The sequence below is a fragment of the Eublepharis macularius genome, chromosome 7 (assembly GCF_028583425.1).
Source record: "Eublepharis macularius isolate TG4126 chromosome 7, MPM_Emac_v1.0, whole genome shotgun sequence".
NCBI lineage: Eukaryota > Metazoa > Chordata > Lepidosauria > Squamata > Eublepharidae > Eublepharis > Eublepharis macularius.
In genome coordinates this window covers 110,883,438-110,902,196 of record NC_072796.1, presented here as the reverse complement: position 1 = coordinate 110,902,196, position 18,759 = coordinate 110,883,438, and the positions used below count along the sequence as shown (strand labels likewise).

Below are 18,759 nucleotides of genomic sequence, written 5' to 3'. Positions count from 1 at the left end.
TCAAACACAGCCTCTAAAGGCAGGTTTCTAATATAAACCACTGAGATATAAAACCCATGCTAACAGACCTTGATCGTCAAGGTTAATCTCTGGGAATTATGACAAAACAGTCAGCTGTAGTCCTCTCTGTAAACTTCACCTTTAGCACACACATATTTGTGGAAAAATTATTCCAGTCATTTAAAAAAAAAACAAAAGCAAACTCTAAGCCTGGCCTTCAAAGTGCTATACTGGCACAGTACCAGTTCAATTCAACAGGGATCAGGTTGTAAATTACTAATGAGTATTTGTAATGAAATGATATGGACTTACTGGCATCATCCATAAATTCAAAGTCACCCCCTAACTCAGCAGTCGTCAAGTGGTACTGGCCAGGATCCGTCAGGGCACTCAGTACAATCAGCAATACCACCGAGTTGATGATCTGGAAATGACAGAAAAGTTCAAAAAAAGGTCACAAACGTACAAATCTTGATCCTAAGAACAGAAGAAGAGCCCTGCTGGATCAGATTAGCGGGCCCTCTAGTCCAGCATCCTGCTTCATATAGTGGCCAAGCAGTTGCCCTGGAAGGCCAACAAAGGGGGCATATTGACTACTTGCACTGGTGTTCAGAGATTTACTGCCTCTGGCAAGCAAGTTCCCTTTAATCAGTACGGCATCAGCCGCTGACAGAGCTCTGTTTAAAGTCCTCTGAGCTGAGACCCACCGCTGGCAGTGAATCCTACAACTGAATCACACATCAAGTAAAAAAGTTATTTCCTTTTGCCTGTCCTGTACCTACTGCCCATCAACTTCATTGGATGCTGTCGCATAGTGGAACACTGGAAAGCTGCTCTAACACAGTGGCTAAGTGGCTGGGCTGCAAATCAGCACTCTGCTGGTTCGAATCCCACTCCTGCCATAAGCTCAGTAGGTGGCCTTGGGTAAGCCATTCCGCCTCAGTTCCCCAGCTGTTTTGTGGGGATAATAACAACACTGACTTTGTTCATCACTCTGAGTGTGGCACTAATCTGTCCAGAAGAGTAGCATCTAAGCACAGTTGTTGTTGTTATGACCCTCCCCCCAAGTGCTAGTATTATGGGAGAGGAAGAAAAAGTTCTCTCTAACCACTTCTCCCCAAGTCATAATTTTAAAAAGCCTCTATCATGTCCCTGAACTGAAAAGTCCCAGACTCTTTAGCTTTCAGACTGTTCTGAAGTCATGTGTGATTAGCACTGAATGGAAAACTACCAAGGAAGATATATTCTGACTGTCACACTGTAAGAAGTGCCTAGATCGGACGAAAGTTTCCCATCATATTTTCCCTACACCTTAAAGGGTGTAGGGAGAGACTGCACTTGCAAGTATCACCTACTCAACTTCTCCATTGCAGTGTAATGTAAGCACATATACATAAAATCCACCAGGCACAGAGCTCGATGTGATGAGGTTCACAGATCAAATAGGAAGCACTGAATACAAGCAGTTCTTACTGAAGCGGAACTCACTTCTAAACTTACTCTGCCTTTCGGAACCCACCAAGGCAGTACTGCAAGCAGCTGATATTGCAGGTCTGGAAGGCACCAGGCGTATGCTAAGCCCATTGCCTCCTTTACTGCTGGTGGCAAAGAAATATATTTATACAAACAGGGATCTTCAACAAAATGTTGCAGACTATTTTCAGCTTGCCTGAAGGATGGCTGCGAAGGAGAGACTGTTCCCAACTTCACTGCTACCCTTAGGGTTTAGAAAGCAACCACTGCTAGAACAGCCCCAGCGAATGCTTTTTTAATCCCAATGATAGCAATAAAAGGGCAGACCCATGTGAAGGAAAGAACGTGCCACTGCCTCCTCACTGGGCCCCATTCGCCTCCTTTTGCTCTTTCTGCACTGGCCACTTTCCTCCATTAACCAGTTGCCCATTTTTTCCTCCCCATCCCCTGTGCTAACCACCCGATCTTTCCTCCTTGCTGTTGCATGCTCCACACACTTCTGCCAGTTTTCTCTTCCTTCTCATTCTCTTCCCACTTCTTCTCCCTTCCCCCATCACACTATTACTGAGCACAATTTTGAGTTGGCCCCAACAAACCAAAATGCGGTCCAGTTTTGTTTCCCCTCAGTGTCATCTGAGCATGCACAGGCAACACTTTTACTATTGTTTTTTAAAGCCCCACAACCTCTTCCTAAATTTTTCAGATTCTCCTATCTGTAAAATGGCCTCATTGTATCCATTTTTTTGATCCATAGTCTGCAGCCAACAACTTTTGGTCTGAAAGTTGGTATTTTGATATAGATCCATGAGGAACAGTTCAACATAGCCATACAAAAACATCACTCTATTTACTTTCCTATTGCTCTGTGATCTCTCCCTTTCTCTCTGTGAATGTGTGTATACCTATGTAAACAGAATATAAAAATTATATAAATTTATATATTCCTATACATTTTTAAAAGTCAGCTCCCTCATATGGGTTGGCTCTCAGAGCTAAACTACACAAGACAAATTACACGATGACACTTCAATGGAGACACAACGTTAGCCAGGAAGTGCAGTTTGAATTTTGCCTCTCTCTGTAAAGCTGGCAAAGATTGCTTCTGAGAGGGTTTGAAAGACCCTTCAGGGAGGCAAAGAGGAAATTAATAAACCCTCTGAGGAGCAATTTTTGCTGGCTCTGTAGAGAGAGGTGAAATTCAAACTACTCTTCATGGCTAACATTGCGTCTCCCTTCACTTGAGAGTCCTCGTGTAATTCGTCTTGTGTAGTTTAGCTCTCAGGTTTCTGTTCGGCCAACAATGAGTCTTTCCTCTGATGCAAGGAGCCTTCTGCCACTGGAACACTCCTCTCACTGCAGCAAGACTCTGAGCTAGCAGAAGGTCTCCTTGTTAATGGAGTGTAAGCCTAAGGTCTACCCATTGTCTCCAACGGCCCCCTCTTAAAGCTCTAAGATTGCATCAAAGTCTAACATCACACCAAGATATATAATGCATGGTAGGGTCATGAAGATGGGGGCAGGCGCACATCTCTAGTGGCTCCTTTTGCACACTAAGGTACAAAATAAAAGAGCTTCTATCTAAAACAAATGAGAAGGGACAAAACCTCCCCTTCATTCCTGACACTTGGGTTCAAAGGCAAGTTTAACCTGGGAACAGAGTAATTAAACGGACTGCATGTTTCCATATGAAACTACCCAGTAACTCCAATCTTCTTTGGAAGTTCTGCTGAGTAGGTCCGTATCTTCTGATTTAAGGTGGGCAACCACTAAAAAAAGAACACCTGCAGTGCCACCTCAGTTATGAATTACCCCTCCCTATAGTAAAGAAAGAGGTAAGAGATGTAATAAGAGAGGGATTAAAAGCCAGTGGAGATTGAAGCTCTGGGTTAAAACATTTCTGCTCATCCAGGCTTTGGTTGATGTGATTCTTTTTCCCCACATAGCATGTGCAATGGAGACACACTAATCTGGCAACCTTTGAATTTTTGCTTTGCTTTTTGAGCTCGTGAGATCTGGAAAGATTCTTTGATGACTGATTGGTGTCTTATATTGTCCTTGTATAAGTTTGCTCCTGGAAATTAAAGACAAGTCTGTTGCCACAGAACTGGATAATAAAAGAACTGGAGTGAACATCATATACGAAAGAATAAGCTGAAGAGAAAGGGAGAAAAAAGCATGGAGGAGAAGAGAGAAACGCTAATGCTCAAAAGCTCTGCATACGTGCTCACATTTTTTGAAAACAGTTTAGGCCTATCATGGACCCACATTTTTAATATCAGAGCAAGTGTTCAAAATGGAATGTTTGTGAGGTTAAAGTTGGTACAGACTTCTTTTGCACAAGTCCCTTACTACTGGAAATCTCAGATTCAGTTGGGTGTAATGGTTAAGAGTGCAGAACCAGGTTTGATTCCCCACTCCTCCACTTGAAGCCAGCTGGGTGGCCTTGGGTCAGTCACAGCTTCTAGGAGCTCTCTCAGCCCCACTCATCTCACAGGGCACTTTGTTGTGGGGATAATGATAACGTGGTTTGTAAACCGCTCAGAGTGGGTGTTAAGGTATATAAATTGAATGTTATTATTATTATCCCTCAGAAGGGTTATATGTGACATAATAGTTTTTCTTACAGCTATTACTTTTTCCTTTTTAGGGTTTTTAGACACTCCCCCTCCCATTAAGTACTTTCTATAAACTTTACAGAAACCTCTCTTTTATGTATAGAATGAATTAAATAGTTTGTTAGTTGTTCCAGAAACATTTTAGTCTAAGAGATAGGATAGAAATCTTTAACAAACAGGACTGGATGCAAAACGTGCTTCTGTGCAGCCCACATGTGCTACTGGACTCCCATGCAATCTATAGACTCTCCCTCCACATACACCTGCCTGTTATGATGATTGGCAGTTTGCTCCTTAGAAATAAAAGTCACCTCTAACAGTAGGGTATTGTTCTATCTCAGTAATGCAGTCCACTTAGATTATTAAAAACATCTATTTATAGTTCATTCAATTCTAGGAATCTAAATGACTGAAAAATTATCCTAATTGCAATCCTTAAAATGTTCCTCATTCACACAGATTACTAATCAGGATAATGTTGATGAGCAGAAGTCAAGGAGATCTTTCCCTGAGCTGTTGCTAGGTAACCATAGAGGTGCCAGTCTGTGTAAAGGAGCCTAGTGAGACCACTCAAAGCTGAGGTCCCCAAGCGGCAAGGCTCATGGCCACAGGACAAGGGCTGGCTGCAAAGCCAGGGTGGTATCAGCTGTACACACTCCACTGCCATCTGACCCAGAGTCCAGGGTATAGCAGCAGGCCCATTTGTTTAAAATCTACATCTGTCTGAATAGGGCGGCGGGGGGGGGGGGGGGTTGCTGATTTTAAAACAGATTTTTAAACAGCCGAGCTCATTTTTATTATTAGAACACAGAAAAAAGGTGGCTGATGAGAGCAGAGATTTAGGAAAGCTCTCATATTCCCCTATGCATGCCACCCTTTTACTGTGGAAACCAGATACCATCATTTTCTTAGATAGGACTGTTTAATGGTCAGTGATGTAACGATTAGAGTACTGACATGGTTTTAAATCCCTACTTGGCCATGGAAGTTCATTGGGTGATTTGGGGCCAGCCGTTCTCTCTCAGCCTAACTTACCTCACAGGGCTGAAATTATGAGGATAAAATGGAGGAGGAAGGGAGACCCATTTTGGTTCCCATTGGGATTTTTCTAATTCCAATATAAATTCCTTCTTGTTTGGTTTTAAACTCCAAGCAGTCTACATCTGAGTGAAAACACCCTTTCTCAGCTCAAAATGGTCTTTTTAAAAGATATTTTTCACTTGTACTAAAGGTAGATTTCAGCTCCCTGCACCTTCCCCCGTTTTATCATCCCCCATATCACTAAGATGTAAAATTGCCACCCTGGCAAACAGACGGAATGGGGGGGGCAATATTGGGGGGGGCTTTCAGTGATATGATGCCCCTGGAAGTGATGTCACACCTCTTAGTGAATCACCGGGAACTCTTACAATAAAACCATACACTTTCCAGTGACTCCTTGAGTGCACTAACATCACTTCTGGATTTTCCCTGGAAGTGACATCATGCCATCACTGTATTTTCTTTAAACATTATTTTTCTCTTGATACCTGCAAAAGCAGCAGTGGGAAATGGAAATTGGGATGGGGGGATCCCCTGCTCCCAGCAGAAAAATGACAGCCCTAGCGCTGAGTGGCATATATCAAGTTCCCTGATGGCATCTTATTCAAAGCCAGGCCAAGATACAAAAAGTTTTTAGAAAAGTAATTGAGGAATTGTTAATGTTGTGTACTTCCTCTTCTGAGCAACTAATAGTTACAGGGATAACACTACCTGGGTTAGTTTCCTCTGGGGCAGCAACAGCCCTGCAATGTACTGTGTTACATATTTCCTTTATTTTCAGATTTAGAAGGTCTGTAGAGGGGAATACAGGGCACTGCTACTGCTTTTCAGATCTCTAGAGACTACCACCTCTGCATTGCCAAGTGCCTCAATCAACTTACAAAAGTCTCTTTTTGCTTATCTGTCTCTTTCTCCCATACTTGTATTTCTTAATGCAGACACTCATCTGTCCCCTCCCCTCTACAGAAGATGTCATATTCTCCAAGCTGTATATGTATATTAGGAGCTTATCAGGAGGACCATTCTCTTAACAACCAAGGAAGCACTCCTATCCCTTTCTCAGCCACTGATTTAACAGAAGAATGGTTAGTTAGCAACTCTGTCACACAGTAGAAGGAAAGGAAGCCAAAACCAATGGGTGAAAGGCAGGTTTGCTGAAAGATTGTTTTTTAAACTTTCCCAGTGCATTGCAAACACAGAAGTGTGCTTTCTCAGCAACAACTTCTAAACATTGGTTAAGAAATCAATGTACTGCAAGTGGAGCTCTGCTTGTGGAACAGAACTTTCCTGCTGGCCCCATTCTGCTGCAGCCCAGTGAAGCCCGGAAATGCTAGATTGGTGGAACCCTCCCCTCCCACAACAGCACCGGACACTAGGTGGCATTCTGCGAAGCGAATGCTCCTTCCTCCTCTGTCAAAGAAAAACAAGCATCAGCTCCAATCAAGTTTCAAGTTTATTATTATTACGGCAATGTGCCAGTATAACATACATCTAAAAAGCCAAGAGGCAATAGTAAAATAGATTAGAAGTATACAGCGAATTATATATAGTTAAAAATACAGGGTAGGTACATACATACAGACGTGTTAAAATATCCCAAAGAGATTTGCAAACAGGCCAACATGAGGGAATTTAAATGATCTTTTGGGGTAATGTAGCAAGTGGCCCAGAATTCTGCTACATTAACAGTAATGAATGGAGATTTGTCAGATAACAGATAACTGATATGGTTTGATTCTGGCAATGCCTTTGTTAGAGGTAAAATATATTTGGCACGTGCAATCTGGTACCAAGGGCACCTTAAAAACATGTTCTCTATGGTTTCGACTTCCCCTACCTCTCACAATGTCTTTGAAATTGACTGTACTGACTCTCACTATATAATTCGCCTTGAGGCTCAGTAAGAAAGGCAGACAATAACATTAATGCACTTTTTTAAAAGTGGATTTACGAATGGTCTAATTGCTGAACAGGTTCCACTTGGATATACTAAACCATACAAAAATGTGTTCTTTCCACATATGGGCAGGCGGGCAGCCAATGCAGCAAGATTATCATTAGAACTGAGGTCTGAACTGGCGGAGACTGACCAAGAGAGAGATCTTGGAGATCTTGGAGTCATGATAGATAACTCACTAAAAACGTCAGCACAGTGTGCGACTGCCATAAAAAAAGCTAATGCTATGCTAGGGGTTATTAGGAAAGGGATTGAAAACAAATCAGCCGGTATCATAATGCCTCTGTATAAATCGATGGTGAGGCCTCATTTGGAGTACTGTGTACAGTTCTGGTCACCACACCTTAAAAAAGATATCATAGCACTGGAAAAAGTACAGAGAAGGGCAACTAAAATGATTAAAGGGTTGGAACACTTTCCCTATGAGGAAAGATTGAGGCGCTTGGGGCTCTTTAGCCTGGAGAAAAGACGACTGAGGGGAGACATGATAGAGGTTTACAAGATAATGCACGGGTTAGAGAAGGTAGAGAAAGATGTGTTTTTCTCCCTTTCTCACAATACAAGAACTCGTGGGCACTCTATGAAATTATTGAGCAGTCGGGTTAGAACAGATAGAAGAAAATACTACTTTACACAAAGGGTGATAAACACATGGAATTCGTTGCCACAGGAGGTGGTGGCAGCTACAAGCATTGCCAGCTTCAAGAGGGGACTGGACAAATATATGGAGCAGAGGTCCATCAGTGGCTATTAGCCACAGGAGATAGATGGTATTCTCTTTGTGGGGAGGTGGTGCTCTGTTGTCTTGGTGCTGGAAGGAAGGCAGTGGGAGGGCTTCTGGTGTCCTGGCCTCACTGACAGTCCTTTAGATGGCACTGGATTTCTAGCCACTGTGTGTGACAGAATGTTGGACTGGATGGGCCACTGGCCTGATCCAACTTGGCTTTGCTTATGTTCTTAACAATCTGAACTTGTGTGGTGCCATTCACAATGGTAGGGCAAAACTTGTCCAGTGCTCCTGATAGGATACATATCTCTGTGCATCCTCAGGGGGTGTTTCTCCTTAAAGATGCATTGCCAGCTTCTGTTGCCTGGACAGAGAGGTACCTCGAAGGATGTATTTACTTCCTTACAATGTTCCTTGTGATTTCTGCATTATTGCAAGAGCATCATAAGCTTGCCATTGCAAGGACAACCTACGGCACTAAATCGAAAATAGCTCAAGTTTATGTGTAAATATTCCTATTTACTTGGAGAGCTCTTCAGTATTTGCAGCCCACACATCCCAACAACAATACTGAGATGCAAAAGAATGTCCTGGAAAGAAATACAGAATGTATCACTGGTGCCAAAGCAGCTTAATTCTATTCGGATCCCCCCGCCCCCATTTTCAGCCCAGAAGAATATGTAATGTTTCCAGATGTTGCTAGACTGAAAATGTCACTGGCCAACTTCCACTGCAGTGTAGCACAAAGTATACTGGCTTTATAAAAACCACGTCTGCAAATGCAGAAAACTACCTCCCACTCTACAAAGGGTTCAAGAGAGCAGAAAAAGCACACGAGGACTGAAATAGCACAGACAAGCACACAGGCAACAGACAGTATTAGCACATAATGGATTAAAAGAGGAGGACCAACTCCCAGGATGCTGAGTGTTCTGTCTGCATGTGAGACAAAACCAGGTGCCTTAACGCAGCAGTTACATAAAGGATAAAGCTTGAGTAAATCGCTTCAGTGCTTCCATTCCTGAGCTGCAAAATGTTTAAATCGCCTATACTAACCTAACCAACCTCTTCATAAGTCACATCAAGGAACATGACGTAATAGCAGATGGTCATTTCAGGTGTGCGGTCTGACTAGCCACGACGACAGACATGAGAATGGCTAGGAATAAACTCCTCATTATGCCCTCCAAACTGCACCCAGCTATGGATGGTGACACACATTTTATTAAACCAGAGCTGGCCAACTTCTCTGTTCTCCAGATGGCAGATCAGCGGCTGGAATTGTTCTTGGCCACACGAGTTATCCTTGTCAGGCTCTCTAAAAATGGTGATGCCACTTTACAATAAAGACACAGTTCAAAATCCAGAGAGAAAGAACATTAGAACACTGACTTGTCTTACGCATTTCTTTAGAAAACAATTTCCTTTTCCTTACTGATAAACTGTGGACAAAAGTTTTACCACAACTTAATTAAAACCTATTCAGGCTACTAGAATTTAAATGAATGTTTTGAGGGACAGATATGACACACTGAGGTGTCAATCTTTGCTCTAAATCAATCATCCAGTGTAACTACCGCACGTTTTTGGATATGCTGTCAGTATTACAGATGAAAACGGACCTTCGGACACTTACCGTGAAGGGTCCTTCTCCTCTGAGGAAAGGAGGACATCTTGGGTATTGGATGGTGGGAATCACCCAAGATGTCCTCCGCCTCAGAGGGAGAACAAGTATATGCTAAAAGAATGAGGGGCACCATTAGGGTCAGCATGCTAGTTAATTAACTGACCAAGTATTCTCTTTCTCTCATTTTTATTCCAGTGTGGTACAGAGACAGCAGCCAGTGTGGTGTAGTGGTTAGAGTGTTGGGCTAGGATGTGGAAAACCCAGGTTCAGATTTCAACTCTGCCATGGAAACTTGCTGGGTGACCTTGTGCCTGTCACACACTCTCAGACTAGCCTACTTTAAAAGACTGTTGTTATGAGGAGAAAGTAGAGGAGAGGTGGAAGATGTACGCTATTTTGACTCCCTATCAGGGAGAAAGTAGGGATATCAACGTAAATAAAATTTTTAAATTATGCTGTTTCCTCAGGGATTTTATTTTCACAACACCCCTCTGGGTAGTTTAAGTCCTCCATGTGTGTGTATAAGAGAGAGGGGCCCAATTTCACTTAGTGACTTTGATTCCAGGTCTCCCCAGTTCTAGTGCAATCACTCTGACTCTTGAAAGCTCACAGCTAGTCAGTCTCTGGACCCAAATCTTCCTTTTCTACTACGGATCAACACCACTGAAACGATCTTCGACCACTATAACACCCTAGCTCCAAACATTGTCACTCAATTGCCTATTATTTGACAATCAAACATTGACAAATATTCCATTAAACCAAGAATGTCATTGTGAAAGTGGCACCATAATTTGGCAAGAGCCAAAGCCTGGGCTGATTGCCACCAAGCAGTCAAGAGAAGACTCACTGCATAGTAAAGCCTCTCCAACTGCAGGCATCCCCAAGCAAGAAAAGCCCCCCCCTAGGCAGAACGTTAGGACAGAAATTCAGTCAATACATACATACATACAGGCCTGCTGCAACAGAGCTGTGGTTTTTTGCTATCACATTGCTTTATTTTATCTTTTTTTTCCCTTTTTTTTTAGATTTCGAAATTGTGGGATTGTTTCAGGATGCGGTCCAAACAGAAGAACTGTTTGATGAATCATTCACATTAAGGAAGGAGAGTCAAGGGAAGGGAGATTAATTAGAAAACCTTATCCAATACTTTTAAAAGTTGTAATTTGCATTCCTATTTTTTTTTAAAGTTAATTTCTTTGTTTTACAATAACTGTTAGACTAACGTACAAATTAGTTAAATATCAAACATGTTGATTCTCCAGATGGTTATTTGTTATTATTTTAAAAGTACTGTTTGTTGTTCTAATACAAGTAATGCTTGGATTTTAAAAAAACTTGATGAAACCTCTTTTGATCACTCAAATGACCAACCCTTTTGCTCTGAATGGTTAAATGGTTAAAAAGGTGGTTCACACTGTTGGTAGATAGGATTGCAGCTTTTGAAATCCAATTTGGGGATTAAACAGGATTCTGGTTTTGCTTCTTAACTGGCCCTTATAAATAGACAAATCAATTTTCATTTAAGCAGAAGACAACAAGTGGAGCTTTTAATAACAGTATTTCACATTGTCTGGCTATGGTTTAATACAGTGATAAGAAATGAAGATATCCCGAAATATTTATGTAAGACCCTTTTTTTTAAGGATGGAAGAGTCCATGAACGTGTTAAACCCTGGCCTTTGTTCCATGACAGCTTAATTAAATAAATATGAGGGAGGTGATAGCTGAGTAAAATCTGCTCACCTTGCCCAACATCTCCTGCAGGTTAGGAAGAACTAGGGTTGCTAACCTCCAGGTGGGACCTGTAAAATCTCCCTGAATTACAATGAATCTCCAGACAACAGAGATCAGTTCCCTGGAGAAAATGGCTGCTTAGGAGGGGACACTCTATGGCATTATGCCCTGCTGGGGTCCCTTCCCTCCTCAAACCCTGCCCTCTGCAGGTTCCACCCCCAAGTCATCCAGGAATTTTCCAAACCAGAGTACGCAAGCCTAGGAAGAATGCTGGCAACTTGAAGGCCAGCCCACGACGCATGCCCTGCTTCTGGGAGGGGCCATCCTACACTGCTCTTTACATAGTTATGTTTCCATCCCCTGCTGGCACTCAGGAGAGGCAATGACCTGGAGAGTCACTGCCAGGTCACGTCACCTGCTGCCACCTCCACCTTTCCCAGAAGGATTTGCTTTGCATTGGCATGTGTCCCATAGTAAAGCAGGTCAGATCAATTTAAATTACCAGATTGTGCAGGCGAGGAGGACAGTTCCACTTAAATCACACTCCAAGTCAGTTTCTTATTCATTTTAATCCATATATTTACAGCTCAACCATCCCTTCTTACTGATTGCTATAACAGGGTTTTATTAAGCTGTCTGTAACATTCTTTATAAAGAAAAAGATAACCTAAACTGTTTAATCTCTTAAAGGACCTGGTTGCACTCATAGCTGTAATTAGAACAAACCTCTGAGCCAACTCTGATCCTCCCAGCAGTTCCTCTTATCTGTCCCTGGCTATGAGATCTGTAGGCCAGCTACGGCCTACTTTCACAGTGCTGCCACCCCTGAAGAATAGTCCTCTGGAATGTGCTAGAAGGTTTCTACCTTGACAATCTTTAGGAAGCTACATAGTGCAGAACTGTTTATGAGGGAGTTCAAGAGAGGCTGATCGTGTTCTGATGACTGTTCTTTAGGTTACTGGGGAGCTGAATTTCTTTGTTTGTTTTAAATGTGGTCTGAGCTGTGCCTGTTTGTTGGTGAATTCTCTTTCGTAATCAACTTTCATTCCCCGCCCCGTTGATGAGGGGAAATAGGTAATATAAATGTTTTAATTAGTAAAATAAATAGAACTTTAACTTATTCAGAGCATCTACTACTTGGATAAACAAGCACACGTGCATGCAAGCAAGGGAAGCTAATGTATCCAGCTACATATGTGTCATGGTCAGACTAGGATCTGGGAGACACAGGTTTGAATCTCTCCTCTGCCGTGGAAGCTTCTTGGGTGACTTTGGGCCAGTCAAATGTTCTCAGCCTAACCTACCTCACTGAAAAACCAACAAACTATCCTTTAGCAGTCCTTTAGTGGCACAATCTCTGTTGCTCTGCTGACAAACATCCCTTGCACTCACACATCTTTAAAGGATTTTTCTCTCCTCTCTATCTGACTTCCCTGTATCATTAAGCCGGACTTGAGAATAATAACCAGATCCAAAGATTCTTATTACTGTCAGTAAATTTTTCAGTGAAAGAAAGGTCACTTTGGTTTGGGTTTTGATCAGTTAATATCTGAATATACCTCCCTTGAGGAAATCCCCCAGTTGCTGGCAGGGCTGCAGTCCAGTATATGTGCCTCCAGACATTTGTATCAAAAATTTGGCAGCTGGGCACCTTGTTTATGGAGCTCTGCCCCCACTGTTAGTTGGAGTCTACTTTAATGGTTTTTAGGTGCCAAGTAAACATAGCTATTCACTAAGGTATTTAATTCCGTATAAATTATGCAGTTGTCTGACTGATTCTGCTGCGGTTTTCCTGTTGACTGTGCTCTGTTAGGGTTCTGAGTTAGTTGGCAGCCTTGCTTGGGCAGAAAGGCAGGATAAGATCTTAAATAAAAACAAATACAATGCTTACCCACTCTCTCAGTTTCTTCCATTTCAACTTAGCAGCCTACCTGTTGAAATAGTTTCTGGTAAGGTTGCCAGGGACCCAAGGGGCCAAAGCGAGAGTGCAGGGGGCTGGGGGGCAGTGGGGACTTACCTCCTGACATCATTTTCCAGTGTGATTTTCCTCCACGTAGAAATTTTTACTGAACTATGCTCCAGTGCGACCTGCAGCTCCCTTATCATGCCACAAAACAGGGCTTTTTTTCAGCAGGAACGCAGTGGAACGGAGTTCCAGAACCTCTTGAAAATGGTCACATGGCTGGTGGCCCCGCCCCCTGATCTCCAGACAGAAGGGAGTTTAGATTGCCCTTTGTGCCGCTCCAGCTCCAGCGGCGCGGAGGGCGTTCTAAACTCCCCTCTGTCTGGAGATCAGGGGGCGGGGCCACCAGCCATGTGACCATTTTCTCCAAGGGCAACCCACTGAGTTCCACCACCTCTTTTCCCAGAAAATGACATTTTCCAACATACCCTGCAGCTCCTTTTTCATTAACACAATGGGTAGGCTTACAGTTGCCCCCCAGTGGCGGGCAATCTCCTGTGGGGGTTACGTGCCGAATGCGGCAAGAGGTGGCAAACCTCCCCGGTGATTGCCTACCACCAGCAGGCAACCTGGGAAAACACGCACCAGGTGCGCTCCTGGCATACCTGAGGAGCCTCAGGGGCCTGAGGTAAGAGCCCCTTCAAAACCCAGAAACGCTCCACTGGATGGCATTAAGTGAACACAACGGCAGTGGTGAAGTGAACTCCTTCATGGTCACAGGGTCGGCAGGATATTGTACTCTCACCTGTGCTTGGTCACATTCCCTTTGAGTTTCCCTCCACTTCACTCCAACCCTCTATACAACCACTCCATTGGTCCAAGCTCTTCAGTAAACCAAGGAGCATTCTGGTCTCTGAAAAAGGGTAGAGAATGCTCCAGAGTGATCACGGCCACCACCCAGACCATCTGTCTTCTAGGGCTGTGACAGGAGCACCAACTTGGTTAACCAGAAAATCCCCAAGAAATGTCAGGAAACCATTTGGATTCATCAACCTCCTGGGGTAGATCACCATAACTGGCCTCTAACACATTACTGACTTTTAAAAACTCACAAAAACTACAAGTATTAAATCTTACAATTCCTAAGCAACACTTAGTATTGTGAAATCTGTAAAGAATGGAATAAGGACCAGGTAAAATGGAACTGTGCAGGAGGCTGCTTTCTATAAAGGCAATAGTGTTGAAACTTTAATTGTCTGTGAAATGTGAAGGCAGTTTGCTTCCCCCCAACCCCAATACCTCCATACTGTATTGTTTATTGGATTATTCTACTATCTTTATCTCATTCCTCTCTAACTGTGAAATCCAGTTGATTGGATGCTGCAATTTGTGATATTTAGGCTGTTTGCATTATGCTGTTTTTATCCTACTGCTCTTTAACTGTGCAACCATTTTAATTGCATTGTTTAATGCATGTATTATACTGGTCTCTTTTTTCACTGTTTTTATAACTCTGTAATCCATTTCGAGTCTGAACAAGAACACTGACAATAAATGTAGCACACTAGCAAGCAAATGCTGGGAAGACTATCTGCTCCTTGACAGAATTTAGCTAGCAAACACCTCAGTTTGGGGGGGATATCTCTCCCCCACCCCCCACATCACCAGATTATCAGTGGCAAAAAACCCCTACAACACAATAAACAGGATGTATTCATCACTCCGGCTGACTTCATTGAGGAAATGAGGATGGTTAACAGCCATCTTCACCCACAAATGACATTACTGCTTTCCTCCAACTTGAAGCCTCTCTGCAACCAACACATAGCCCTGAATGAGTTTGCACAGCCACAAAAAAATCTTTACAAGCAACAGTGCATGAAGGCAAGGCACATGGATCATGGCAGTAAACGGCAACATCAGGAAATACTATGGAACTAACCTACATTAAGCACTCCAGATTTCTAAACTCTTTAAGAAGATCTGAGGGGTTTAATGCAGGTTATTTGAAATACAGCACCGCTCCCTGCCCCATGAAAAGATCCTTTAAAATGCCTGCCCTCTTTGTAAAAGAGACATAGACAAAGAAGCAATGGCTGTATGCCTTTGCTATTCAGGAGTGTAGTGTTTCTTTTTACCCTGAGCAGACAAGCACAGATCTCAGCCATCGACACTGCTTACTTTATGTGACCCCCTCACACACTCACTGCCACCCACTATAAATCTCCCTTCACAGGTTTAGGGCTTCACAGGCAGTAAAGAGGAGTCACAATATACCACCTGTCTACGTAGAGAGCCCTGACCCCTATCCACACAGGGTCTTCTTTCTCCTCTTCTCAGGAGCTTTACTAGATAGTCAGCCAGCTCCTTATATTCACTACCCCTCGTCCAGTGACTGCCTAGGGCAACTGGGGAAATGGAACCCAATGTTAACTTCCTCTATACACTGTCATTTTTAAGAAATCAGGCCCATTGATTGTGACCAGAATGCTTGAAAAGTGTTTGTGTGTATTATTTCCCCTCAGCTAACAACTTCAAGTCAGCCAGGATTATAACTCCCGTGGGAGTTATTCCTTTTTGTGACTGGTTTTGTATACCGGGAGTGCCATTGTTTGGCTAGGATTAAAAGAGAAACAATAACTTTTTACAAGATATGTATATTTACAAGATATGTATAACACTGGGGTGAATTATTCAAACATGAGATATGTATTTACAAGATATGTATAACACTGGGGTGAATTATTCTAACACAGAGATTCTCTTTTTAAGATAAGACTCAGGTCCAATAGCATCTTAAAAACCAAAGGGGCTACTGGACCCGAATCTAGTTCTTCAACTACAGACCAACATGGCAGCGTACCTGAAACTCTTTTTAAGAGCTGAACATATAACTCCACACACTTATTACAATGGATGGTTACCATGTAAGAGAACATGTATCTACAGCCAAATGTATCTGCTGTTCTCCTCAGCAGCTTCAAATCCATCCCTCCACCTCACTAACTGCTCTAATGGATTTCAACTGACTCAAGTCTCAACAGTCTACAGGCAGTCCTCAGGGAGATGTGGAGTTCGAAGTAGTCCTGCCCATCACTCTAGGGTTCACTGCTTCCATTTCTGCAGCCCCAAAACACAAATGGGACAAACTTCTAATCCACTCCTAAGGAAGTTGGATATATCAGCCAGCCACAAGATTCTCACAAGGAGCGGAACCTCAAGTGACGCCGGACACAGGTTGGACACTTGTCAGCTTCCCTCCAGTTTTGATGGGGAATGTAGGCAGCTTGGCGGAATGTTGGACAAGTGACAGCTGAAAAGTCCATTGGACAGCAGTCAGAGAGCCAAGCTGAAAGACCAGGATGCCTACATTTCCCATCAAAACTTGAGGGAAGCTGACAAGTGTCCAACCTGTGTCAGGCGTCACTTGTGGTTCTGCTCTAGGATGCCACCAGGTGGCCATACGGAACACTGTGACATGAGAAGTTAAGGCCATTATCCCAATTTGGTTAGGGGACAGAACTAACAAGTACACCCCCCCCCCCACTCCACCCAAGAGGCCTCCTGGCATGTCTCATTTAAGAGAGATTTGGGAATCATCTCTGCAGGACTTTGATGCAGAACTCTGAAACTTCAAAGGACAAAGTAACAAAGCTTAGTGTTCAATATTCATTTGTATTCAACAGGGACTGCTAAAACTGTGGTGAATTTTTTTTGGCTGAGTATGTTCCTGCCACATCAAATGGTTTCTGCACTCTCAGAACCAAGAATCACAATGCTGGTTCGGGCTGAGCAGCAGCAAGAAGAAGAATCTAGTTTTTACTGCCAAAATTTAAATTCACCCACAGGCTTGTGGCTTAATTATAATATGCTGTCAAAGATACACTGACAAGATGGTTCTCGGTAGCTACGAAGAAGGCTACTGGAAAAGCCACCCACCTCCCCCAATTAGTTATATTAAAAGAAACAGCCTGCGTGCAGGCGACACAGCGGTGCCAAGCCCACTAAACCCTAAAGTGATGACTGATTGCTGGCTACTATTTATCTGACAGGTTCTTATCTGGCTCCAAAATGGTCCAAGAAGCTGTCACGTGTGACTTTTTTGGATTATGTTTATATCCACTTTTATAATTCTTAAGAAACTCATGTATCATTCATGAGCCACAAAGAAAATGGACCTGTATCTCAAACCCTATTCTTTCTCCCCATTCAAAAAACAAGCAAGCAGATTAAGAGTTGTTTAGCTGTAAGTGAACGCTGCTCATAGTAATATTTTGATTTAGACACAGAAAGGTGAAAGGGAGGAAATAATTCACACGTGCTTTATACCTTGTCTTTCTGTCCAATACTAGATCAGTTTTAGTGTTATATAATGTATTTAATGACAGAACAGCCTCCATAAAAGACTTGCTCAGTTTCAAAACAAAACCCATCAGCACTTCCTTTGTCTCTCTGGAAGTCAGAAGCCTATTTATTGATGGTAGTGAAGTTCTTCTTCAAGAACTTTAAATAAATTTTTAACATTAAATAAATAAAGGTGGCTGGTTCAACCTTCAGTATCTTCAATGAAAGAATCTCTATTAGCTTGGAAACAGATAAGCCCAAGGTCTGGGAGAGACAGCCAGTGAGAGCTTCATATGTCCCTAAAAGTCTCAGCCCTCCTCATAAGCAAAACATACAAGAGGTCTGATAACAAACTCGTAAATCAAATAGAGAAAAGGGTTAACTCTAACAAATGTGGAAGCAAGGCAATAAATGTTTAAAATAAATGGGGCTGGAGCCTGTGGGTTTAACACATGATAAATCATTACCAATGTGTAATATTACCTAAGTGATAAAAATTCAACAGAATGAGAAGGGTTTATTCTGCTCAGAGATAAGCTCTGCCTCAGTCAAAAGCTAGCTGACTAGGGTATGCTTACAGTAACACTGCCACTGGGCATTACATCACTGAACAAACTTAGGCAACCAAACATCCTTATACACAAGGAGATAATCAACCATGTACACAAAGCAGCTAAAGATAAACGCCACACTAAATTACCAGCATACTACGGTAAAGCAATAAAAGCAGTTTACATTGTACAGGAAGGCCAAATCACATCTTGATTTCCTTCTTTAACTTTTGCTATTAATTTAGCAAAACTACTGTTGTTCATAAACCTACCGCTTGTTTGCTGCTCCAACCAACATTCTGTCTTGTATGCAATTTCACAAATAGTTGTGCATCCATCCATTTAATCCCTATAGTCTCATAAAGATTTTAATTCTACCAAATATTGGGAAGACTTCTGTCATCCAAGGTAACAGATGCAAAGTGACAGATCTCTCAGCAATCTTCTTCCATACTTCTGGGGCTGCATGTCAAACCAAATCTGTCAGGGATCTGCTTTAAAAATAGAACACGTCAAGGAAATAATTTTCTTCAAATGTATGTAGTGGCCATATTAAACTTAACAGACTCCCATCTTAGAAATCAAGGTTAAAAAGTCGCAAAGGAGGGGGAACCCTTGGAGTGAGCAAATACCAGTATAAACCAGTTTTGTCTCAGTGCTCAGGTAACATGTTTCTTATCTTTTTCCACCTGGAGACAACTTTCTGGCTCTCCTGCAGAGTTGTTACATCCGGCAAATTCTTCTGCTGTGTGCTGAAGTTGTGTGCTGTTCTTTCAGTCATTAT

At 42.5% G+C, this 18,759-nt stretch overlaps 1 protein-coding gene across 1 annotated transcript in view; it reads right to left on the bottom strand.

Moving 5' to 3' along the window:
• LAPTM4B (lysosomal protein transmembrane 4 beta) overlaps window positions 1-18,759 on the bottom strand; it is a 65,686-nt gene that overhangs the window by 34,320 nt on the left and 12,607 nt on the right. Inside the window, exon 2 of the mRNA XM_054985583.1 lies at window positions 313-424. Coding sequence (XP_054841558.1) covers window positions 313-424 — 112 coding nt within the window. The remainder of the gene's footprint in view (window positions 1-312; window positions 425-18,759) is intronic.